The sequence below is a fragment of the Haliaeetus leucocephalus genome, unplaced genomic scaffold (genome assembly GCF_000737465.1).
Source record: "Haliaeetus leucocephalus isolate CR32 unplaced genomic scaffold, Haliaeetus_leucocephalus-4.0 Scaffold555, whole genome shotgun sequence".
Lineage (NCBI taxonomy): Eukaryota > Metazoa > Chordata > Aves > Accipitriformes > Accipitridae > Haliaeetus > Haliaeetus leucocephalus.
This window is the reverse complement of record NW_010972991.1, coordinates 8,839,027-8,864,933: the sequence shown is the minus strand read 5'-3', so window position 1 is coordinate 8,864,933 and position 25,907 is coordinate 8,839,027. Positions and strand designations below refer to the sequence as shown.

Below are 25,907 nucleotides of genomic sequence, written 5' to 3'. Positions count from 1 at the left end.
CAAGTTGAAAAGCTGATGACAAATATTATTTTCAAGGTTAGAAGGCTCTGAAGTTCAATTTGGTGAAAGAGCAATTAAACTGAAATATAAACCAATAGTTGTAAATGCCACTCCTTTTGTTGCACCCGTCATATAAAATTCCCTGAGACTCAGTGACTGTGACTATTGAAAGTAAAAAAAAAAAAAAAAAGTTGTATAAGACACAAGAAAATACACCACTGGAAAAAATCCTTCATTGGATGCACTGAGACAGATTAATTGAATCACCCACCTCCAAAATCTTCTGTGCCTTACTAAGCACAGCATTTGCTCCTTTACTCTGTAACATGTAGTGCCTGCAAGCCTGGCCCATACTATGAAAAGCTGATCAGTGTGTCTACAGTAGCAAACTTTTTTTTTCCTATTTGTTTTCTATATTGCTATTTCCATTCTTCTGTGAGAAAAATATTTTTTTGTTAGCGAAGCTGATAACATGAAGGAGCCACAGTGGGAGGAACTCTGTTCTACCAGTGTCTGCTTCCATCCCCATTTCTCTGCATGGAGAACTATTCACAAACCAATGTCTAATGTCTACTTTGTCCAACACTATACTAGCAGAAAGATGTTCATAACAGTATAGATTGTTCCCCTCTTGGAAAAGGAGTTAATGCCAAAAGCAGCACCTATTTCTAAATATAACTGCATCCCGATGAGGTGGTTGCTCCTAGGCAACGTATTTGAAGGGTTCAGAAACTTTTAAAACCAGCCCTGAGTGCTAAATATAGTATAGATTAAAAATACATGGCATTTCAAAACCAGTCTGTGACAGCCAAAGCTAGTAAAAATTCTCCATGGATCATTGGAAATATTTTATATTCATGGGAGATAAGAATGCATACCTGGGCTATCTGGGCCTCACTTTGTTTAATGTAGCAAATCCAGTGCGCAGAACACTCAGATTTCGTTAGGTCCCTGGTCCATGCATGCTTATTAGCAACACCTTCATAGTTTCATTGGATGCATTTTAAATTCAAAATCTAATACTGAAAGTCAGGCTACTATGGAAAGAGTTCTGCAATTAAATGTATGTATGTGTTGTATCAGTTTGCTGATAGCGTTGAGAAAGAAAATATTAATTCAGTGCAATTAAAATAGTTATTAAATGGCAACAACTGGAGAATAGTATTCATGCACAGATGTGAAGTCACCAGTATATTCAACTTGTTTATCAAAATGCCTGTAGGACTATTTTCAAGAGAAATGCAACTATGCCAAAGGAAATCTCTCTGAATCCAACATATTTGAAAAATCTGTGTCTAATTTTGTAGATGTTGCTGATCTTCACTAGGCTTTGCTAGTTTAAGACAGACATTATAATACTATTTCCTGCTCTTCTCTACCCACCTCATTAAGGCTGGAGTAGCGTTACATTCAGAAGCCAGCGTAGTTTGTGCTTGCCACAGTTGTGGACATGTTATCCAACATCAGTCCTTGCAGATTTGTACCCTCAGTGGGTAAAATCAGCAAAATGCTTTAGGAGGATCAGCAGGTTGTTGCATGGGCAGAGGAATGGATGCACTGGGCAGGTTCCCTGCATTCAGACAGCTGTTTTGGGTAAATGCCTTGTTCTTTCCCCTGGGACATGGGAACATGTCCCCCTGCTGAGGAGCTCCCTTTCCCTGTCTCCCTTCTGTGTGATCACAAAGCTCCTCATAGCCTGGATTCTCCTCTCTTGTGGCATTACCTCCTTCACCTACTTGTGGGCATCTTCGGTGGCTGTACCTGTGCAATTAGAAGATTTAAAATCAATCTCTGATTGTATTCTCCCTTCATTTGCACTGAAAATCATAAATTTCTGATGTTCAGATTCCCTGCACATCATTGCAAACTTTGGTAGTCCTTTCTGTGAACATGCTTTGAGGTTCAAGTTAATAACTAGAGATGAAACCTACTGGATTTCCTCCAGTTTTGTCTGAAAATTGTTGAATAGTTTATTAAGTCCAAGGATGATATCAGTTTTCATACTCTACAGGACTGACCAGATAGATCAAATGAGATAAACATGTTTCCTGTTCAACAAAACCCTCCCTGCAAATCTTAAATATGTCCAGTACAGACCTTTCATAGCTTAAAAAAAAAACAATCAAGTTGTGCAGGCATCCTATTTTTATGATGTTTGCAATTCTCAGTAGGTTTTGGTCAGACACATGACTGGTTTTTCTGGTGCAGCTGAGTTTAGGAGCTATAAGTCATCTTATGATGTTGACTTCAACTGAGATTTTTCAACCCGATTTCACCATGAAAGAAATGCAGATTTATGGTTTTAATTTCAGGAAATCATTCAGATAATTTTGAGACTGCATTCTTTGAATCACTTTCATTTTAACTCATCAGTGGTTAAGTCAAATTTATCCTCTGGTGCAGTTATCTAGATAAAACAAGCTTAAAATTTTCTTTTGAAAAGGGTTTGGATTTCAGTGTTTGGCTAAATACATTCCCTTAATGCAGGATAACACCAGTTTTAGCAAATAATATGTTTTGACATGAATAGCCTCATGTTTTTTTGAAACAAGGAGAAAGTGGAAGAGATAGAGGCAGTTTCCAATTCTGGCTAATGAAAGGCCAGGTTCTTGGCTGATGTAAATTGGTACAGCTTTGTTGACAGCTGCGGAGTTACAGGGATTTACTTCAGTTAGCAATGTAAGTCTATGGACTGCTGTTTCTGGGTTTGCTAAACTGTCAATTTGTCGTGTCTGTTTGTTCACAAGTCCAAATCTTTTGCAGTGCTATTCTGGGCACATGCAGAAGGGTGTGAAATGTCAAGCTGAGGTTTTTTCCACTTGATATTTTTCCAAATTTCTTTTGTGTCTCTGGAAAAATCTGACGATTAGCATCTCTTTTTCAAGAACCTCTCTATCTGTGACTTCAATGGTCAACTAATTATAGACTTATCAAAGAACAATTAACACAATTCTAAGGATTTTTTATTTGGTGCCCGCAGAGCCTGGGTAACCAGTTCTGGGTAACCATGCAGCAGATGGTACGAAAAGACACGAGCCTTGGCTTTGCATTTTTTTTCTGGGGGGAAAAGAGCTTGGTGAATGAGACACATTTAAAGATGGTCCCTTGGAGCACTGTCTGTATTAGATGTGGTTAGTGTGGGACAAAATGTTGCCTTGCATGCAGATGCTTGTAAATAAAAATATGAAAAAGAATAAAGTCTTTGCAAGAGCTCTGGAGTCAATACCTTGTCACCTGTGGCACATACTCTTGCCTCATCCCTGACTTCAGCTAATTTTGACTTTCTTAGTTCTTACTCAGCTCAGAGGTGCTGGCAATGATGCACCAACATCTAAACAAGGAGTTCATTATATCTGCCACTGACATACAGCTGAGGCTGAGCAGCCTTTGCCTGCTTTGATGATCTGCTGCCTGGTGGTCAGATCCAGTCAGGTCAGGCTTGAGGTTAGCTCTCGTTAAAGTCAAGGGAATAAATCTTTCAGGCGAAATCACAAGGGCTGGGTCCTGTCAAACCTCCTTATTGTAATTTCAAATGAAACTTTTCTCTGTGTTCTTATGGCACAGACTTTTCTGATGCCTCCCAGAGGAGGTGACATTATATTCCATGAACTCTGGACATGCTGGCAGTTCAAAAGTGATGGCCCATGTATGGTTTGAAATTCAAATTTTTGATCATAAGGGCAAAACTTTCAGAATTTTCCTGTTGTAGTTCAGTTGTGCCCTTAATTTCAAAATAGTTAGTGAAGGGAGTTACTTAGTCTTATATGGAAAACAAAAAAACCCCATGCCATTCTTGGGCTGTTATTCTGAAAGTCTTACCATTAGTCCTATTATTAAACTATAATAAATAAAATAATTATGAAGAAAAATGAAATTAGTAAATAAGGAGGCTATGGTGCTCAGTGTCCCAACAAAACAAAAAAAGAGTGGGATTCTATATTGAAAGGGAGCAATTCTCATTTCTTCTTTCAAACTGTCTTCTCTCTCCAACTGTCAACCTTACTTTTGCATCAACAAAATACTGAGGCCTTTTTTTCTTTTTTTTTTTTTTTTAATACTATGTCAGTTGTGTAGGTTACTTGAATGGAGAAGAATTTTATTAGTCTATTTAAGCTATGTACATGCCAGTTGCTAGAAGATTTAGAGACGTCTCAGGATGTTCCTCTAAACTCTGGTGTTACATGGAGTCAACTGAGGCACAGAGACTCTGAGACTCAGATGTTAAAATGTGTTCAGGTGTGTAACTTCACTAATTGCAGCTGCATCACTGGGTGTTGGATGCTAAATAGTTATCAAGCACCCAAACCACAAAACTACCTTTTTGTTGTTCCTCTTCAGTTTTTCTGCAGCTGTATTAAAGCTTATGGGGAGAACTTTCAAAACCACCTAAATGACTTCGGGGCGTAGTTCTGCTAACTGTAAAAATTAATTAGGAATTTTTGAACACATTAGTCACAATCCGGTGCTTTTAGACTAATTTTGTTTCAAAGTTGATTATACAGTAACTTTTAGAGAAACTAAGGAACTAAATAGGGGAATTGTGAAACTGAGAAACCTTGTTTTCTTTTAGGGAAAAAAAAAAGGCATTAACTTCACACAGGGATATAAAGCCTAATTTTTTTGGCTAAGCAGTATAATTCACATCCTAAGTTTAGATTGATAGCTTGAGGAAAGATTTAGTAAGTCAGTGAAAGATTCACATATGTGTGCTTAATATCAATGAGATTTGCCAGAATAGATCTGGAGTTGCCTTTTTGAAGAACCAATTTCCCTACAAATTTTTTCACCCCCCCATACCAGGCTGATGAGTTCTGACAATACCCTTCTGCAAGCCAGGGAAGAGGAAGGAGTCAAGTACGAACGGACCTTTGTGGCATCAGAGTTCATTGACTGGCTGATCCAGGAGGGAGAGGCCACGACACGGACTGAAGCAGAGCAGCTCGGCCGCAGACTTTTGGAGCATGGGATTATACAGCACGGTGAGAAATTTACTGCCAGGTAGCAAAAGCTACACTTTTTGTAGCACTTTCTTCAGGTCAAATCATGTGGAGGGTCTCTTGTCGTCTTGGTCATAATATGTCCAAGTTCTAAATAATTTCAGGTAGGAGTCTATGTAACTTTGATAAAAAGGGTGGCTTTTTCAAAAGCTCGTTGTATTAGTTCTGAAAATTCTGCCTCAAATGCAGAATACAGCTAGAATTTGGGATTGTATAATAACAGCATAAGGATGTGGATGAAAATCCATGCTCCTACACTTGTAATTAACTTGTAGAACTTGTTATCAGTGATATGTATAATTGAGGTAAATAGCTTTGTAAGAATCAAGTAGGGATTAGAGCCATAAATAAGCTAAATTTTCTATGTAGAATAAAAATGACAGGTTGTGTATATCTTCCTACTTGAGGACAGGAGCAGAGCACAGTCTGATGCCAGAAAAGCAGCTTTCCCTCTTGGTCATGTTGCGGAGTTGTTCTAGTATGTTTGGGCCAGAAAGAGGATATCGACTTTGGCTGAAGTATTATTATATTTGTCCCGGCGGTGTAACTTCTTTGAGGCAGGAATTGAATATTTCTTCATGGTCCAGCACAATGTGTCTGGCAGATGCACCTTCACCAAGGAGCTCCCTCTGTTAAGGGTGGAAGAGACAGAGTTTTCTCTCCATATTGCCCCGAGGGTGAAGAAATGAATGCCCCTGGCACTAAACCCCATTTTACATGTTGTCATCATCTACTCTCGGTGCAAGCTGCCCTTCTGTGACCAGGCGTTTTCCACCATAAATGCATTGCAGTGCCTCTGGGAGTGATGAAGGGGTGCCAGGAGATGACAGAACAAGCTGGCAGAAGCTGTTCGCTACATTGCTTAATGCACAACGGGAAAGTAATCAGATCCTGGTGGCCTGAATGTTGTCACATCAACGCTAATTCTGACAGAGAACAAACAATTCATGATATTAACAGGTTCTTAATATACAAGGTGCTAGATTGACTAGGTCGCTTGTTGCTTTCTGAGAAAACCTAGTTTCAAGGAATAGAGAAAAAAGGGGTGTAAGTGACATGCACCGTTCCTTCATGGTTGTAATCATGCTTACATTATCTTTAGCTTCAAATTACTAGGAGCTACTTCTCAATGTTTACAGTAATCAGCTTCCAGTTCTATAATTACCCCTGTGCTTCCTATGATTTATAGGGTGCCAACTGCGTGGAGCTTGACGGACAGGGAAGGTATGCCACCCCTCCTCTTTATAGCAGTAATGATTTCATTCCTATTTTTACCCGAGCATTTTCTGTGTATTATATATGAAGTAAACTTTCCTTAAAAAAATAGAAAAAAAAAAAGACAGAAGTGATATTTATGCTGCTATTGATGTTTTTGCAGAGGAAGTAAAGTCAGGACTTGACATTTGGTGCAAAGCTGGATTTACTTTGCTATTGAAATCTTTGCAGAGATAAAGTCAGGATGTGACTTTTATTGCAGATTAACCATTGTTTCAATAACTAAGGCAAATGCTCAGCAGTGCATCTTGGCAGGGAACTAATTTTGCCCCTGTCAAGCCAGGTTTCTGGGGGTATTCCTGAGCGATGCTGGCCCTGCTCACCTTTATGGATTGCCCTGGCCAGTTTTGCAGATTTATCCCCTGCCCTTCCTCTTCTAGCAGTCAAGAGTGCACGCAAAGTGCTCTCTTAGAAAGAGTTTTGAAACTCATGAAGTGACCACAAAAGGAGTGCTGGGAATTGGTTGAGTGCTGAGGAAGGCACTCACTCCAAGGTACCGTCACCTTCCTCACTCAGCTTTTATTGCGGCAAAGGTAACTCTGGGGGTTTCACACTGACTTGATGGGGAAGCTGGAAATAAAATAAAACTGAGTGACGTCTGTGAGATTTATCTTTACCAGTGGACATGCTTTGTGCATGCTCCTAAGCAGGAGATTTCATTTTCCTCTGGATTTCACAGAAACAATTTGACTAGATAGTGTTAGGAACATTGATGAAAGTACTAGCTGAATTAACACAGAGCTGGTTTGGGGTTCACCTTAGCAAGTGGATATGATCTGTGCATATTGAAGGTTTATGTAATGCTGGCTTCCTCTAAGAAGGGAGCTTGAAATGAGAACTCCCAGTACAGAATTGGGGCTATAAACTGTAAAACAGCAGGAGTGCTATTCTCTTTTTCCCACCCATCTCACTGAATTCTAGGTAAGCAATTACAAAAAAAAAAAAAAAAGGTATTTTCCTATCTCTTAGTACAGTAAATTCATTTCACCATACTATGCTCCCTTTGTTTTGTATCTCATCAGCAGTACCAAAATGTTACTTGACACTAATTGGCATCCTTCTTGGCAGAACCAGCAGAAAGACTCTCGACTGAACAGGAGTGGGGAATAAAACATTTTCCTGCCCTAAAGGCAATTTTTTGCTAGCAGTGTTGTTTGATATCCACAATATGGAATAAAATAAAGCTTGCTCTACTATTCTTGCGAAGTATTTATTACCTTACTTAATGCAATAGAAAGTAATAGAAATAGTTGCATCAAGCTGCCAATCTCAGTAGTAATTTTCCAGCCACAACTGAATTGTGCAATTTGTTTTTACGGATACTGACTTTCATTTCAATTACTCAGAGAAGCTCTACTCTGCAGCTGAGGTACTGTATTCAAAACAGCTTCCTGACACATTTATCTTCACTTTGATTGGTCAGAAACGAACCAGGTTTCACACAGGAAACAAGCACTGATGCTAATTTTAAAAAGGAAAAGAGCAGTTTAAGAGGAATTGTATAAATGCTGTAAAAATATCAAAAGTTTCAGTTTAAAAATAATCTTCCTGAGCTCTTTGGGCACATGTAACTATACATATTTCCCCTGCCATACACGAAAACGACGAAATGTGTTTAAGTGCTGAATTGCTTCCTTCCAAAATCCCACTGGTGCATACAAATCGAACCCACAAACCACCATTTTCACAAATGGGAGCCAGATGTCCTTTCCTATGGACTGTTGCCCCCAGGTACTACCGAATAAAAAAAGTATAGGTAGCAGAGTATTATGCAGTGTACATTTCTTGAAGGCTTGTGTTGGCAGTGTAATTGCCACTAGTTACTCTGCATTTGCGAACACTGATGGTCTTCGCCAGACTATAGGAATAAAGATTGTGCAAATAATTATAAACACAGTGATGCGCATTCAGTAAGGGCAGGGACAAAAGGTGCGCAGAAGACATTTCTCAGCTGTAGAAAAGCCCCTTTCTAGTACGGTGAGGTATATAGAGCTTTGCAATATTAACAGAAGACTTTCCTCCAGGAGACTGGATCTTTCCTAGTTCTTCATATGGAAATGGTGAGACAGATTAGCTACTGTGGTCAAAATTCACGTGCAGCACAAGAAGTAAGTTCTCTGCCAGTTCCAGGGTAGATCAGACCAAAGCAAGGATGGACTGGGGGCAGGCAGAGGACAGTGTGAGCATCCACACATAGTCACAGCCCTTGCTCAGTCTGGAAAACAGGGATACTGAGATGTCCAAGGAGGAAAGAGGGTATCCACAGAGCTCTTTCTGGCAAAATTTTTTGGCTCATACTTGCTTATGGCACTTGCTGCAGCACTTACCTGCACCTGCAGCCCCAGCAGCAGAGCACCACTGACATGACAGGCTAAGTCCTGCTCTGAGGATTTGTTGGGTACAGAAGCTTGGGGGATGTAGAAACATCTGCCTGCCTTGCAGAAAGGTTCAAGGACTGCAATCTCAAATGATAAATACTTTGCATTTTAAAATTTCTTTAATACTGTTAAGAGGAACCTATGCCTTCTTAGGATAGCACTTGCACTTTGCAAGATGAATATTTGCATTTCCTCTGTGGCAGTGATGAAACCATAGCACATTTAGAAATACTTTTCAATGTGTTGTGGAGTGTAAACACGTAGCGATTGCCCTGCACTGCAGGCAATACAGCATGTGCCGCTCTCCCGGTTGAGCCTGCGAGAAATGTGGGTCTGAGCAGCAGTGCTTGCCTTCCCTTGCCAGATCACATTCTCTCTCCTTTGCTGTTGTTACTTTCCAAGCTGCTGCTTACCTTTGCGTGGATGTGCTTGGTGTTATTTCCTCTCTGACATCCCTCCAACACCTTCCCCAGGCAGTGACCACAGCACGGTTCAGCACAAAGCTGTTTGCACGGCTGTCCGCTCTGCTCCAGGGGGGTGGGAGGCAGATTCCCAGCCTCAGACCAGCAGAGGAACACATGTGTGATGGGTTCTGGAGAGGGCATAGACTTTGCTTTCCTGAATGAGCGAGGGGTGGAAAAATCTCTTTTGGAGATGACTGGCTAGCAGGTATCTTCCTTTGAAACATTTTATCAGTGCTAGGATTTTATAATGATGGTAAATATGTGGTAAGATGTCCTAGGCATGATTTAAGTGTCTTCTGCCCCCATGCCCCTTTAGAATACCTTTTGGCTTTAAAAAGTTTTATTGAGTTAATTGCACTTGGCCAGACCTGGTACATTCAAGGCAGGCATATGTTCTGCTGCCTTAGCACAGAAGCAGGTGCTTACCACCTCTCAAGAGTTAATCTCAAGAGTTAATCTTTTATCAGCAAAACTCCACTGTGCAAATTACTTTCAGAGATGAAAACAAACATTTTGTAGTGACTTAGTGAGAACAGTAAATGTTGACATATGCTATCTCCCTGTCTCAGCAGAAAAGTCTTAAAACATGTATTTAATTTTCCCTATTCTTTGCAAGGACTCTGTACCTTTATACAGCAAAATGTCCTTTAACAAGACGATCAGTGCGTTTAGTTTTAAGCATCAAGATACATGGTGCAGACGAAGTTTGTTATAATTGTGGAAATAGTTTAAATATCTAACAAAGTGTTATTTCTTTTGCTTTTTTTTGAAAAGCTTTTCCTCTCATCTAAAATTTCTGTAAACTGTGAAGTATGTGTTGTTACATTTACTTTTGATGTCCAATGGCTTATGATTAGCTCACATTTCTTACTTTGTAAGCGAAAACTTGCCATATATGTGAAATATACCTTTCTTCCTTAATTTGAGATTTCTCTTTGGAACCCCTTTTCTTGGAAATACCAATGGCAGGTAGCAATTTATAAGTGCCATTGAACTATCCCATAAATCCTTGACATAAATGATCATAGACTTTCTCCTCCAAAATTAACACACAGATTTTTTATATGATTTTTCTAGTTGATCTAACACCTGGATCACATCAGCTTTTGGATATATCCAAGCATTCATTGTGTATACTCCATGCTAAAAATTATAAAACATCACATTTTTACAGATGGTGCCTTGATTTATCTCAGTAAAACACAAGCCTTCAGTTAGTCTTTGAAGTCCTGCAACACAACTTTGTTTTTATTATAAGCCCGGTTCCCCCTGCGACGATGCCATGCAGAGGCACTCAGTTGTTTATTTCTGTGGCAGTTCTTCCCCAGCAATTCCCATACACAGGGACAGTAACCTCACCCACAGAAATTCAACTGCTTATCCTAAATCTGAAGACCACTATGCATATTTTTCATGATTTTGCCCTGGTAGGAAAGTCAGAGAATAAGAACTGTATAATATTCCAGCTTCCTAGTCTATTGGCTTCTCATTGTGCTCTTCTTGCAGTTGTCTTTATCTCAATCAGGAATGGGTTTAGTTTTTGAAAGAGCCACACACTGTATGCATTATGTAAATAACATATGAAGACTTCTTTTCATATTAACTACCAAATTCTATTTTTCTGACAGAGAATGGGTTTCAGTTTTTAACAGCTGCAACAGAAAAAAAGATACCCAGATGGGCTTTTTCATCTTCTTCCCCTGCCACAGACTGTACTTTCCATACTTTATTTGGAAGCAAATAAAAGCAGTTGGCTCTGTTCTGTAAACTTGCTAAATTAAAGACGATAAATCTTCATATACAAACTGAAAAGACTACTGAAATGTGTGTGATTCAACACTGGCTTTTCATGCTAGAGTAAGTCGCGTGCCTTTGAAAATAGACTGCAAATAGATGGCAAACCTACTGGAAAGACAAAATGTATAGAGAAACACTTATCTGCATACCTATTTTAAGGCAGCTGAAATAAAATGTTAATGCACTGAGCAGAACATACCACTTTAGTAAGAGCAGGATACTCTGTATTTCAGTTCCCATGGAACTCTTGACAGTTGTCTGTTGTAATCCTGATGCTTTAAAGGCGGTATAAAAGTTGCCTAGACTTCTTTTGTACTATGCAAATATACCACAGTCCATTGAAACAGCTCAGAAGACATGGTTCTCTAATGATATCAGAGCTTTTTTTCTGGACCTACTTACAGGTCCAGGACCTACTTACTTCTGGACAGCTTACTGGCTTCACCTTTAGCTAGGATGAGCTGGAACACCTCTCCGGATTTTGTATTTCAGGGCCAGGATCTGCCTTGCAGTTTTATGCAAGAGGGTTGGCGGAAGCTAGAGCAGTTCAAGCTTAGATCCGTTGTCCATTCAAAGTGAATTCTTTGTAATCCAAATGAGAAAAAAATACTATTTAGTACAGCTGCACTGCTAGGAGTTCAACATGCCTGTTGAGTACATTCACAGGTGGACTTATCTACAGCCTACGTAGCATATATACATTCATAAAAGGTGGAAACGCAAGTGTTGTGCTTATACGGTGCAGGGAATCCAAGACCCAAGGCCCTGCGCTCCCTTGAACATCTGTAGTCTCTCCTCCTTGATTTGAGGGAGCTCCAAGCAGGTGGAATTCATCAGTGCGTAAAAGGAAGCTAATCTGAATAGGTGCCATTATTAAAATGCATTTGCAGGTGCCAGATTAGCTTTGGAAAAACAGGAAGGCTTTGAGAGGAGCGGGAAAAGCATTGTCCGACACAAAGTGCCGGTTATTCTCCTCCAGCCACCGGTGTGTCGGTGCAAGGCGGGAGCGGGAGCGGGACGGGGTGGGAGCGGGACGGCCGTGGGGCAGAGGCGGGCGGCCTGGGGCTGGGGCGAGGAGCGGCCGGCAGCCCAGCAGCCGCCCCGCGCAGGCCTCGCCGGCTGGGCAGCCTTCTCCCAGCTCGCGGGCTCACCCTCGCCCTGCGAAAGCCCGGGGGGACGCGCGCGCGCTTCCGCGGCTTTTCTGGCGAGGGACCGAAACGGAGCTGGCAGAAGGCCCGAGGCACAGAGGAGACGGGCTCGGCGTGCTGTGCGCTACCCACGGACAGAGGCGATCTTCTTAAGGAACCGTTATTTTGCCGCGTCGATTTGTTTCCTTCCCTTTTAAATACCGGTTCTGCTGAGGAGAGGGGAGCGAGGAAGCAAAAGGGACAGGGGGCTGGAGCCAGACCCTTCCCCGGGCATGCTTTGGGAGCTGGCGGGGGCAGCTCGGGCCGGGGCCTCCTTCGGATACACCAGCAGCCCCCCGTCAGTCCCTGCGGCCCGCTGGCGTGCACCTCATGGTCCTGCCTGCGTCAGCTCTTATGGGGCAACGTCCCACCGCTTCAGAGGTCAAAACCGATGCGGTCACCCGTGACTTGCTGTATGAAGGCGCAGACTGTTGCAGCCAGGAATAGTGAAGGTCCAGAATGATCTCCTGCAGCTTCCAACTGGGTTTAACGTCATTTTAATAGAGGAAGCTACCTCAGTAAAAAGATAAAGCGTACTGGCGAATAGACCGGGGCTGCTGCCTCGTGCAGCGAAAAGCTTGGATATGCATTGTGCACCACTGGAAAGAGTTCAGTGCTGCTTTTGTCTTTCAGTGAGGAAAGACATGAGGTATCAGCGCTGAAAACTTCGTATACTCTGCTAATGCTTTTCTAACCTCTTCGTCTTAACGCCAGCGCAAGCACACGCTCACACAAACAAACAAGCGCACACTTCAACGTGTCCTCTGCTCTCCTGAGGAAAGCCGCTCATCCGGCTCCTCGGGGAACTTTGATCTCTTTCCCACCGCTCCCTCAACACGGAGCAGCCGTTCCCCAGCTCCAGCCACAGGCTCACTTGGTGACAGCGTCGCGTTTCTGGGGACGTGCAGAGCAGCTGGAGCGCATCACTGGATGTGTTCTACTGGGAACTGCAGCTTTCGGCTGGTAGAAAGCATTAACCACCGTGGTGGAGATGTACACATTATCAGTGCTAAAAATCAGGGGGAATTGAAGAGGTGGGAGGGATTTGGGGGAAAAGCCAGTTACGAAAATGGCCTGATTTTTAAGGCATGAGTCACACCATTTATTAAAATAGGCTTTTGTACTTTCTAAAGCCTCCTCAGTTCTATGAAATCAATGTCAAGCTAATATTTCCATCTCTGCTGTGCATCAGCCTCCTTGCAAAAGAAGAAAAGGCTGTTTGAGCCCCGTGCAGATCCCAGGTTTTTAGGTCAGAATCAGAAGCTGAAAGAAGATTTGCATAGACGTTGCAATTTATATTTTATGTATCTGGACAGAAACCGCGAAGCAGCCAGGCACAAGAAGCACCAAACCTGCAACATTAGGTACTCCCGATCGGAGAAATGCCAGAATAAACATTCTGATTTTCCTCTTCTTAACAGTAATGTAAAAGGGAAATGACCAGCTAAAATCCTTGCTAATGAAGTTTGCAAACTCTAGGGATAGATGAGTCAGTAAACAAATAATAGAACTCTATTAATTAAATGGTCATTACCCCAGAAGAGGCGTGGTTTTGTATAACTAATGGTATAACTAGAAGGCAATACATCTAGGAAATGCGAATACAGGCTCTGCTTTTGGGTGTGAAGCAACGCTGTCTAGGGAAAGGAGGATGTACAGGGCACAAATTGTTCCCATCTTATGCTTTTTGTGCAGTACAGTTGTAGTAACTGTTACTATCAGCCTGAGATGTACAAAAAGGACAACAGGAAGTAAGAGGAGGGGAGCGAGGTTGTAACTGAGCTCATAGTTCTGATAGCTGGACTTCAGGAAGGATAAAGAAATTCTGAAGAGGACTCGAGGAGGGCTAAAAAAAAAAGTCAGAATTTAAAGGAGTGTTATTTATTCAGCTGATCAAAGATGTGTTTGAGAGTTGGCTTCATCACTTCACAGACTTCTTTACAAAGATTTCTGACCAGATCTTATGTAACTTCCTGATAAAGGTGTGACAAAGTCCAGGGATTAGCAGCTAAAGTTAAATATTCAGCCTTGAGTTAAATCTTTATTGCCTGGCATGGAAAGTAACTGAAGGCTTGAACAGCTCTTAAGGGGAAGGGTAAAATGGTCACTACAGGCTGCTTTAAAGTATGAGTAAACTATATTTTTGTAAGATTAAAAGATAGTTTTTGAATTCTATTTCTGGGAGAAATTTTGTGGCCTGTGTATATGGGAGATTAGGCTGGTGGGTTGTGACCGTACCTCCAAAGTTTGACATCAGTGACTGTGAATTAATGTTGGTGCCTTTCCCTCCAGGAACATAAATGCTCTTGTGCACTTTTATGATTTTGGAGGTTGCCAGTCACCATATTTTTACTTTACTGTCTTTGGTACATTTCTTTCTGTTTCATAAGGTGCACGTCGTAACTTGAACATGTTGCCACATGAACACCGGTGAATTAAATTGGAATGAGAAACCTGTGAAGTCACCCCACCTTGCTCTTTACATCACCCTCATCATGTACAAATACAGGTCCAGATACTTGTCAGCCATGCCCTGAATTTTTAAGGCAAACTGAAAGGGGTGCCAGTTTGCTTTTCTGTGCTTTATGAAGGGCAGTGAACTAATTTGGGAGTAGTTAAGACAACCCCTATCTGGAGGCAGCAACTTCCCCGAGAGGGACACGTACCTGGAGCAAGAGACTTGTCAGCTGCCACAAGTTTATCTGCTGCTGCCTCTGAGTCAACACTCCACATTAGCTCGAGGTAACAACCTCTAAATTACCTTTAAAGAAATCCCTTCCAAGCAAGTCTGTGCAGTCCTCTCAGCATTCTGCAGTCAGCTTGGAAAAGTTTTTCACTCCCACTTTTCTCTGCTGATTGCAGCAAAACACGGACTGTTAAAGCAGTGGAGCTGAGCACCCATGCCTGTGCCAGTACCTTTCACCCAGCATGTACTAAGCCTAACAAAAACAAACTTCTGTGCGTGCTCTGCATCTGGCATTCACGTACTTGTGATTTATGAAGGACGAGGGCATGTGTAATGACTCCTCCTGGTTAATGCTGAAAGTCAGCCACTGCACCTGAGGAGGGCTTCAGAGGCAGCCTGCACCAGTGTCTGCCTCCCCCTCCTCAACCTCTTCCTTCTGATCCACCGTCTGGAAATCCCTTTTTCCACATGGTTCCAGATACACTTATCCTTAGGCAGAGTCACAGCATGGACATTTCATCCCAAATCATGAATATGTCAGATGATTAAAAAAAAAAAAGCCCCATGGGGCACACCAATAATTTTGGTGCGATACTTCATTTGATGATGTATGTACAACAAGGCAGTCTTTCTTAACTAACTACTTCTGTTTGGTTTTTTAGCTTCCTCTTAAATATGCAAAAAGTTACATGGTGCTACAAATACGTTATTTGCTCAAACTGAGGATGCAGGCTGTTATTCTAACACTGTCACATGAAATGTGAACTGTCAGTAGAAATGAGGAATTAAACTATGAAAACCAATGAGCACTCCAGATTCTGTACTAGTGCTACTTGTCATAAGCACTCTGGCTACAAATCCTTTGTTGTGTAAATCATATACAAATATTCTACAACATACAGTCACTGGTCTTACCTTTTCCACTTGTATTCATTTATTGTATAAAAATTCACCCTTCCATGGACTATAATAGTTACAGCAGGGATGAATTACTTCACTATAAGACCTAAGCTTTGCTATTGTAAGTATATAAATATTATAATATTTTGGTCAAAAAATATATTCTTATTCTAAAATATGTTCAGTATCTTGGCATAAAAAAAAGTTTACATTATCTAGTTTCATGGTCAGTAATTATTGTAGAATTTCAGTGCTTTACGATGTCTGCAACACGAGTGTGTGTTATCTCTGATTATCATAATTTCTGAAGACTGTCAGAGCACTTCAGTTAATGACACGAACAGAATAGTTTTAATTAAAAACTGTAGTGCCATAATGTTTAACTTGAATCAGAAACCATGCTGATATATCTTATATTGCAAATGGTTGGCAACAGTAATTCTACTTCCAAGGGAGTATTTGTGGGGACCTCTTTCATTTAAGATTATGGACCTCTTGGAGCAAGTCCAGAGGAAGGCCACAAAGATGATCAGGGGGCTGGAGCCCCTCTCCTATGAAGACAGGCTGAGAGAGTTGGGGTTGTTCAGCCTGGAGAAGAGAAGGCTCCAGGGAGACCTTATAGCAGCCTTCCAGTACCTAAAGGGGGCCTACAAGAAAGCCAGAGATGGACTTTTTACAAGGGCAGGTAGGGATAGGACAAGGGATAATGGCTTTAAATTGAAAATGGGTAGACTGAGATTAGATGTAAGGAAGTAGTTCTTCACTGTGAAGGTGGTGAGACACTGGAACAGGTTGCCCAGAGAAGTTGTGGATGCCTCATCCCTGGAAGTGTTCAAGGCCAGGTTGGATGGGGCTTTGAGCAACCTGGTCTAGTGGAAGGGGGGCTGGAACTAGATGATCTTTAAGGTCCCTTCCAACCCAAACCATCCTATGATTCTATGAATCCCAGTAGCATGCTCAATAAGTAGAGCTTATCTTTTTAAGTTTCAGGGAACTGTTTAAGATGTCATAAAAAAAAAAAAAAAGGAATTTTTTCAGGTTATTCTAATAATGTGGTAGGATATTGCAGCTATTGCTACTTTTACTTATTGTGTTAGTGATCTGAAAATGAGACTGGTAGCTGCAAACACCTACATACTAACTCTGCCTCTGATAGCAAATCCTTTTGTGGATGTAGGCAAGTCTCCAAATCTCTCCTCCTTTATTTCCGTTCTTCAAAAATAGTAATTGTTAGTAAGTGTTGTTTAATAGTATTGCATACTATATGTGTCCAAAATGAGGAGCACAGCAGCAGTGTGTGCCTGCAATAATTAACGTGTCAGAACACAGTAACAAATGGCTTGCAATGCTATACTTTACGTACCAAAGCCTTTTTGCTCATGGAGTATGCATATGGCTGATTTGAGGAAACAACAGGTTCAGCACCAAAATAAAGCAGAGAAAAGCCAAGTGTCGGTGGCTTTTCTGAAGCTCTTCAACAGAACGAGGCAATCTAGGTAACAGGGGTCTTTTGTGTAGATGGTACTTGAAACGTTGCAGTTTTGCTGACTGGCATGACCCTTCTGCTTTATTCATGAAAAAAAGGTAGAGTTTCAAAACTCTACCTTTTTTAAAAACTCTTTAAGAAATGCCTTACAGCCTACGCCATGCTGTGGGACTCAGGCAGACGGTCTGCATGGCAGCTTGGGCACAAGCACGGGCAGTTCAGAAAGCTCCTGTGTTCTGATTATTCCTTGTGTCCCAAAGGCAAAAGTCCATTTGTACAGACAGTGTCCCCTCTCTGGCAGTGGCCCAAGCAGGCAAGAGACATTATTCTCTGCAAGACAAGACAGACATATGGTCTGATCCCATATGGCATTTTCTGTATCCGTATGGAGGGCTGTGCCCTGAGGATCATGTCTAGGACTGGCATCTTTATTGTCTGCATGACTTGACATCCCTGGCATGAATATACTGGAGAAGGTGACTGGGCTTTTTCCTCCTTGAGGCTATTCCTTCAGGTCACAAGCATCAGATGGCAGTTTATATCTAAATACAGCCTTTTTTGCAAGGCTACCATGTATGTGGTGTACTTCTGTAGGGCTCATGGAGAGCAGTCTGAGACACATGGAGGTATTAAGAAGGGATGAGAGCAAGAAAGAGTGTGCTGGGGATATGAGGACGAAGGGAAAGCAGGCCAGCAGGGCTCCAGGCTTTGGATCTGGTGTAGCACCTTGGGCTCTGCTGCTTTTGGACCCCACATGTTGGGCAGAGCAAAGAGCAAGGCAAAAGTTCAGTGTCTGCAGTAGGAGGCTGAGGCCAAATGACTGAGTCATGTACTCAAAGACTTGACTGACCTCTGAGTGCATATCTGTGTTGTTGTTTACACTTTACATATAAATACATATAATCCACCAGTTCTTATGATTCAATATTGGAAGACATGCAATTTGTAAACTAGCTAAATCCAGAATCTAGATCCTTCATGGAAAAGGTCAACAGTGGGAAGTCATTTCTGTGGAACATGATCGCGGGAGCTAGGTGAAGATGGAGAAAACGCAGCCAAAACATCTACTGCAGCTATTTAAGATGCTGCAATACTAATACAGGGAGTACGCCAGAGGGCTTTCCTGCGACCAAGCCTTGGAGGAGTCAGAGCACTTTTTGGACCTGGCACAGAGCTCCATCTAACTGCTGCATTTTTCATTGCTATTAAGATGCAGCATCAGTGGCAGCGAACACGCAGACGTTATGGTGATGCTGCAGTCTGCAGGTAGGCTCGGCTGTTTTGCTCTGACACCAGCAACCAGGGATTTGCTTTCAGGTTGTAATTAAGACTTCTGCTCATTATGTAAGAAATGATTTTTGGCAGGGTGCCTGTTCCCAAACCTTGCATATCCGTGCGAAGTGGGGGAAGGGGCCTGCAGGAAGTGTCTGGGACACGGTGTCTGTGGTGAACAAGGCAGAGGAAATACACAAGTCTTGATTCTTTGCTGCCCTGTAGCTCCAAACAAGGTAGTCAGTCAGAGCTCCCAGGGGCTACCCTAGACTGATGAATTTACAAAATCTTGATGTAAGGAGCTAAGCCTGATTTGTAGTGACCAGCAGCAGCAAACGGCATACAGAGGAAGCATGCGTGGAGATGGACCATTATGCAACCTGTCACAGAAAGATAAAATACTTCCATTTCCACTTTACAATAAGAAGTGCTTGTCATTAATCAAGGTAATGTAAAAGATTCCTCTCAGCAATGGACACTAAGGTTCCTACATTGTTATCGATGCTATAAAAGTGTGTATATTGAAGCTACCTGCATGAAGCTGACCACCTTTCTCCTTTTTCTGAGTCTGCAGAGGGGAGGTGAGAGCTCACAGTGTTGCTTCCTTACACCAAGGTGTGCAGTGCATACACCGCAGGTAGGTATGCTCTGATTTCAGTCCTACAAGGCATAGACTTTCTATCCATTTCTTTGCCTAGTGTCCAACAAGCACCACTTTATGGACAGCAACTTGCTCTACCAGTGCAGAATGAATTTCCGCCGGCGGCGACGATTAATGGAGCTCCTCACTGAGAAATCTCGCTTGATGCCAGAAAGCCATGACAGCCCGTTTTGCCTGCGCAAGCAAAACCATGACAACAGAAAACACACCAGTTTTCTCTCAGGTGACTCATCAACTATAATGCTGTCTGTAGAGCAACTCCATGGGATGTTAAAAAATCCTTTTTTGGACAAAGGTTTCCAGTATTTGTCTGAAAAAAAGCAGGGCTTGTTATCACGTGTGCCTGTTCGTAGGGATTGTCCATTCACTCTACCAAATCTTTAGTGACCTGGGGTGGTTTTGTATCTGTATCGATAGCATTTCAGATCCTGATCAAAATTCGGTGTCCATGAGCAAACAGCACTGGTTAAAATCCCCTAGGCCCGACGTAATTTGTCATATATACTATATGGAGTTTTTGAGAAGATTAAAAGTGAGGGGAAGGGGTCCTGCAGCGTTTGCTGTACAGCAGTATCTAGTAAGAACTGAAAGAATAAATGTGAAGTAAAACTGGAAAAACTTACTTCCCTACATTGAAATGCCTCTGAGAAGACACTGCAATGGGAGCTGTTCAGCCATCGTATTAGCTACAGCATTATACTCATGCAGTGACTCTTCTAACTGTGTAGAACACACTACCCCCTTCCCAGTGTTGTCGGCGCAAGCATGGCTTATTGCTATTGTTTTAAAGAAACCAGGGAAATGGGTTTAATAATTGATACCGGTTCCCTTTCTGTATTTTCTCTGTTTGCAGTGAGTCCCACCAAGGAGATAAAGATCGTGTCAGCAGTACGGAGGAGCAGCATGAGTAGCTGTGGCAGCAGCGGGTACTTCAGCAGTAGCCCAACGCTCAGCAGCAGTCCCCCTGTGCTCTGCAACCCTAAATCTGGTGAGCACCAGCATCGCTTATGATGCACACGAGCCAGGACACAAACATCTGTTTGGGGAGAAGGGAACAGGAAGAATGCCTAGCATCGCATCTAAGTTTATCTTTTCAAGGATACATTAAAAATTCACAGCGTCACAGGTTTTATAGGCTAGAGGGGACTATTATCATCTTCTAGCCTGAAGTCCTGCTGAACACAAGCCAGACGTCTGCCTCCAATAGTCTCTGCATCAAGCCCATAATTGTGGTTTGAGCTACAGTTTATCTCGTAGGAGGACATGCAGTCAGAGGCCCAGATTTGCCTCTTCATTGCCAAGCTCTGAACCGATTCAAATCTCCTCCTAGAGACATTCCTTTGGTGCAAGTCAGAGGAGAGTTTAACTATCCAGTGGCTGGTTGAGTTGCTATGAAATAACACAACTCAGAAAACAGCAGCCTCTAAAAAAAGAGGCAGCATTGTTTCAGCCTGTCAGGGACCATTTCAACATTTTCATTTGTTTAGGTCTTACACTGGTCTGTTTAGAAAGGTAAAAGTAGTGTTGAAGCTTATTTTCCTTTTGAAAGGATTTCCTATCTCACACCGGAAGGTTAAACACACCCATTCTTCCACAGTTCACTTAAAATTGTTTCTTACTGTATGTCTGAGAAGGGGAAAACAGACCAGGATAGATATTGTTTCAGCCTCTCTGTTTCCCTCAGAAACAGCCCTGAATTTCAAAGCAGAGTCACTGCTGCCCTTTGTGCTCCTTATTATTTCAAACTTACCGGGTCTCTGCCAATGGTGTGGGGAGTGTTTTGCAATAGGGGAAGGCTTCAGAGGATATGTGTAAGCTTTGCTTTCAAAGGGATGCTGGCATTTGAAGTGATTACTAGAGAGTGCCTCAAGCTCTGTATGAATCCTGTTCAAAACATTGACAATTTACTCCGGAGATGAGTGAGCTAAAGTGCATTTCATTCCTGCTGTGCAGAGTGGCCATCAGAGAGGCATAGTTATGGGGATATTTTCTTTCTTTCTCCGTTTAGCACATTTCCTTCCGTCTCCTTAGGCTCTGCTGGGAATTCAGTATGAGGCTCTAAATTAAAATAATTGGAAGGACTCAGTAGGATTGCATGCCCAGAAGCCATAACCCCCTACACCAGACTTGCTGTCCAGCCTGGGGGAGCGCTCTCAGTGCTGGTGGTCATTGCATCTTTGGAGTACGTTGCTGTGGGGCGTTCAGCACCACCTTCCAATGTGTTTACCCCTATATGCAATGGGTTTGCCCCTATACAAAGAGTGCCACAGTGTCACATTTTTGCAGAATCTCTCTCACGTATACTTCCCAGAAACAGTCTGATAGATTTTGTATGGGCAGCTCTTTAGCCCCAGCACATCATTAATTACATCCTGGAAAATTTGCTGGGACAGATAAAACAGCATTCATGCACTGTCCATAAATGTGTGTATTATCTGAACTATGCCGACTATTCCGTTCATTTATGGTTCTGATTATATATGAAGTGTCAACCCATGAATAGTGAGAACAAGTTTATTTTAATGCAGCTGGTTACACAACACTGGAAGAAAAAGGATAGGCTGATGTTGCCTTTGCATAAATTCTTTATTTTTTTAAAAGAAATTCTCCCTTAGGACTAGTTTTCAAACTCTGAATAGCTTTAACAGGCTCATATTTGAAAGAAGACAGCAATGGGCTTATAAACAGACTTATTTTTAAGAATTATACAATTACCAGCAATGTAAGGTAATTTCTCCCATAGCGCAAGTACAGATCCACACATCATCTCGCTTAGGTTAACATAAGGTTATCAGATGTAAATGTGAGGAATTCTTAATCCTCTGCTGGACTATAAAGTGATCTTTTTCACAAACAGTTTTCTGCTATCCAGACCCAGAGCATGTCGCTGAACTGTGTGCTGATAAACACAAGGCAGAGGTATATTTATTGTCAGATGAGTTCTCTTGCAGGCAAACACTTAAAAAACCCCCAGGTCATGACCTAACCAGTCATAGAGAAAAACAATCATCAAACAAAAAAAAATTTCTGGAGGTATAATGAAGGGAGGCACGCAAGGGAGTCCTGCGTGGATGATTTACCTGATTCTGACTTGTCGGATGAGCATAATTATTCAGGTTTTTTACGTTGACGAGGCATGCTCTGCAAAGTGTAACGCTGGCTAAATGGCAGTTTGTCAGAATCCATGGGAAAGTAAAAAAAATACATATTGGTTTGTATGCTAGAATTCTCCCTGCTCCCATGAATGTCATTAAGAAACTCGTTAATGTCTTTGAATACCATCTGTGGGAAATTTTATCTTCCACCTGTGACTGAAAAGGCAGACATCATCAAAATTTTTTATCACTGAAAGAAAAGCAGCCACAACGTTAGAGGTGAAGCAGGCAAATACGGTGAACAACATATATCTTTCCATTGTCCTCCATCTTGTGAAGCATTTATAGACAGATGAAAAATGGTACACAGAATGGTATTGATTTGATTTGGCAGAAATTTACATTTAATTTGTTCAGGGGAAAATTATCCCAATGCATAGCGAGGCAATAGGGAATCACCTGCAGAAACTCACTGGTATTTCCTTTCATCTAAAATCCCAGCCAGCTCTAGGTTACCTAGGTTGTCCCTGGATAAGATGAGGTTAGATGTCTGTGCCTACAATTGCAGAAATCTCTTTGTTGGGATAATTCCTGACTCAAGCAGAATTTTCTTATTACTCAATTCTGTGATTCAAACCTGACTCATGAAATAGCAGAAAGCACTCAACATGCACAGAGCAAGCTGGGAAGAAAAGCTGCTCCATGTCAGGAAGGTTGGTCACTGGTTTCAACACTGGACCCAGGAACAGCCACTTCTGATGTTTGTGAGAGTGTTTAGTGGATCTTGATTGCAGACAACAAAGTCTGTTGGCTAAATGCCCTGATTTTCCAAAGCTCTTATCATTTGTACTTGGAGTTATTCTGCTGCCTTTTACTAATTTCAAGCAAGTCTACAGGAACTGAAAGACTGTATGGGAAGTGGGACCAAAAAGATGTTGTATCCCAACACTGTATTTTATTTATTAGGAAGAACTCCAGAGGAATGTTTATATTGAATATTCATTTATGTATCTCCACAGTATTAAAGAGGTCCGTGACTGCTGATGAGCTCTTGATGCCTGGAGCCCCATATGTAAGAAAAACTTTTACGGTATGTCTCCAGTATTTTTCTTTATTTTCTGCATGTTGTATGCATAAGGTAATCCAAACAGCCATTTTCTGATGGAATAATTAGAGCTTATTTGCATTTGCAAAGGTTTGTACTTTAAAATCCCACACTCCGTTATCAGTACTTCCACACATTTCAGGTCTGATTCTGCACTTGTTTATCCTGTCTTTATGCCAATGTAGTACTGCTGACTTAAATGGAGTGTAAAATTACATAAAGCCAATAACATTTGTATTATACAAACTCATCTAGCCTTTGTGCTCCTGGTAATACTTGCTCTGCAGGAGTGGATTACCTACCCAAATGGAAGTTTCCTACTTAGATCTTTCTAGACTATGATGGGACAGAAATTTTGATTCATATTCACTGTTAGAGAAGGCCTTTCTGTAAAGATATTTTTGAACCTAGTCATTGGAAGCATTGCTTTTTACAGCCTCCTAGCTCAACAAAAAAAGTTCATTAAAAGCAAGAGGAATCACTTGGATAGAGCCTTTCCCATGAGTGATATAGCAGCCTGTATACAATGCCCTTTACTATGTGTTGGAAGTATAGAGATGTTGAAATTATGTCTTGCACCATTTAGATGTTACCCCCTTGAATTTCCTGGAGCTGCTTGAAGGTGATCATGTCCTTCTTTTCTCTTTCCAGATTGTCGGCGACGCGGTGGGCTGGGGCTTTGTGGTGCGGGGGAGCAAGCCCTGCCACATCCAGGCCGTGGACCCCAGCGGGCCGGCAGCCGCGGCTGGGATGAAGGTGGGTTTTCAAAAGGGGATGATTTACCAGGGGTACTTGTGCTGCTCAGTGAAGGTCTTGGGCTGCCTGTATTTGGGGAAGGAGAGGTGGTTTTGTTTCCACAGTTGAGTATCTTTGTTTCAGTTTCAGGTGTTTGTGCACAGTGAGTTCTGCTGCCTTTTACCCCCCTCCTGTTTCTTTTCTTCTGTCTCTGAGATTCTTCTAGTCCCTTTTCCATGTGAAACTCGTTTATCCTTTCCAATTTGCTTTCTTGATCTTTTCCTTTTTTTGTTTTGTTTAGTGGGTTTTTTTTGTTGGTTAGCTGGGTTTGGTGGTGGTGGTGTTTTGTTTTGTTTTTTTTTATTTTCACCTTTTTCCATTTCTGCACAATTTTAGCTTCCCTCTTTACATTGCAATTTATGTGGTTGCTGGTATGCAGCTTCTGGACTTTGCCTATGTAGGAAGAGGCAAAGTCAGACATACCTATTGAAAGTGAAGCTAGCATAACCTAGCTGTTATGCTAGGTTATGTAAAACTGTAAAACAGTTAAGATTCAATATGTTTTGGAAAGAAGAGTTTATGACGCTTTCATATTTCATAAAGAGTTGAAATAGTTTCATACATGATTTAAGAATAAATAAATACAAATTCCATGTGAAGGCTTTTGTACTGCTAATGCAGAGCCCATTGACTTACCTGTAGGTTTGGATCACATCCTGCATGTATCTGTGAATAAATCACTGTCTTGTACAGTGGGAAAAATAAAAAAAGCATTATGCCAAGTATAGATCAAAGCGAGAAAGGGAAACTAGCTGCTACACCTACTCCAATGTCCAAGCTGGGCCAGACACAAAGATTAAGTTATCAGTTTATGTCATGCTTTATTGTATGATAACAACACAGATGAAGGCTTCAGATGTATGCCACATGCAGCCCAGTTTGCCACGAATTTTGTCCTGCCTTCTAATTCATCTCCCTTTTCCATCACACTCACCCCAGCTGCCTCTTGCTCGTATATTCACACCCACCAAGCTGGAGGCAGCACGTGCTGCCGCGACTCCTGGGATGCGCATCCTGCCCATCGCGCGGTGCCAGACCTGCCATGGCACCCTCCTTAGCAAATGCACTACAGGGGTTTCTCCTCTCCGGGTGCTGCTTTTTTTTTTTTTTCAGATGAAACTTGGAAGAATGTACTGTCTTTGAAACATTTACTTTTTTTGAGCATGGGCAGGCAAAACTCCTGGGAGGGGGAATGGCAGCTGCAGAGCCTGTTGGTGCACGCAGCACCCTGACGCATCCTGCTGGCAAACAGCTTGATTCCTGAGGGAGCTGGAATTTTTTATGTTTTATACAATACCTCAATATAATATACAGTTATATTTTTTATATGAAGAGTATCATTTTCAAATGGCAATCCTGCCTAAAATTTAAGGGACTTAAATTGAAAAATAATTAATTTATTCACGTGTATGTTCTAGATCTTGAACCTGGGAGTTTAGTACTTTACAGCATTTTTTACTCTCTGAATATAGCAGCTAGCAATAAAATAGATCTATTCTGAAACCTGACTTGTAAAAATAACTGTGGTGTCATATATATAATCTTAGAGATTTCACTTCTGCACTCACCAGCTTAGAGCTGAATATGGTGGGCCTTTGGTTTGTTTTTACTTTTGGTTTCAAGCTGGCGGCCCTGTGACTAGACACTAGGATGTTTCAGTTAAGCTGGGTTCTTTCATAGTTCACCTCTGAAACTGGTTTTATGTACCAAATTATGTCCTCATATCTTCCATTTGTGCTCTCCATGCACTCATGTACTCTGAGGGGGTTACAGAGGTTTGCCTGAACCATTCAAGACATAAGAATGTAA

At 41.7% G+C, this 25,907-nt stretch overlaps 1 protein-coding gene across 1 annotated transcript in view; it reads left to right on the top strand.

The window, feature by feature from the left end:
- Positions 1-25,907, top strand: part of DEPTOR (DEP domain containing MTOR-interacting protein) — a 77,941-nt gene that overhangs the window by 33,665 nt on the left and 18,369 nt on the right. Inside the window, exons 4-8 of the mRNA XM_010576970.1 lie at positions 4,801-4,979; positions 19,141-19,326; positions 19,957-20,091; positions 23,218-23,288; positions 23,955-24,059. Of these exons, the coding sequence (XP_010575272.1) occupies positions 4,801-4,979; positions 19,141-19,326; positions 19,957-20,091; positions 23,218-23,288; positions 23,955-24,059 (676 nt within the window). The remainder of the gene's footprint in view (positions 1-4,800; positions 4,980-19,140; positions 19,327-19,956; positions 20,092-23,217; positions 23,289-23,954; positions 24,060-25,907) is intronic.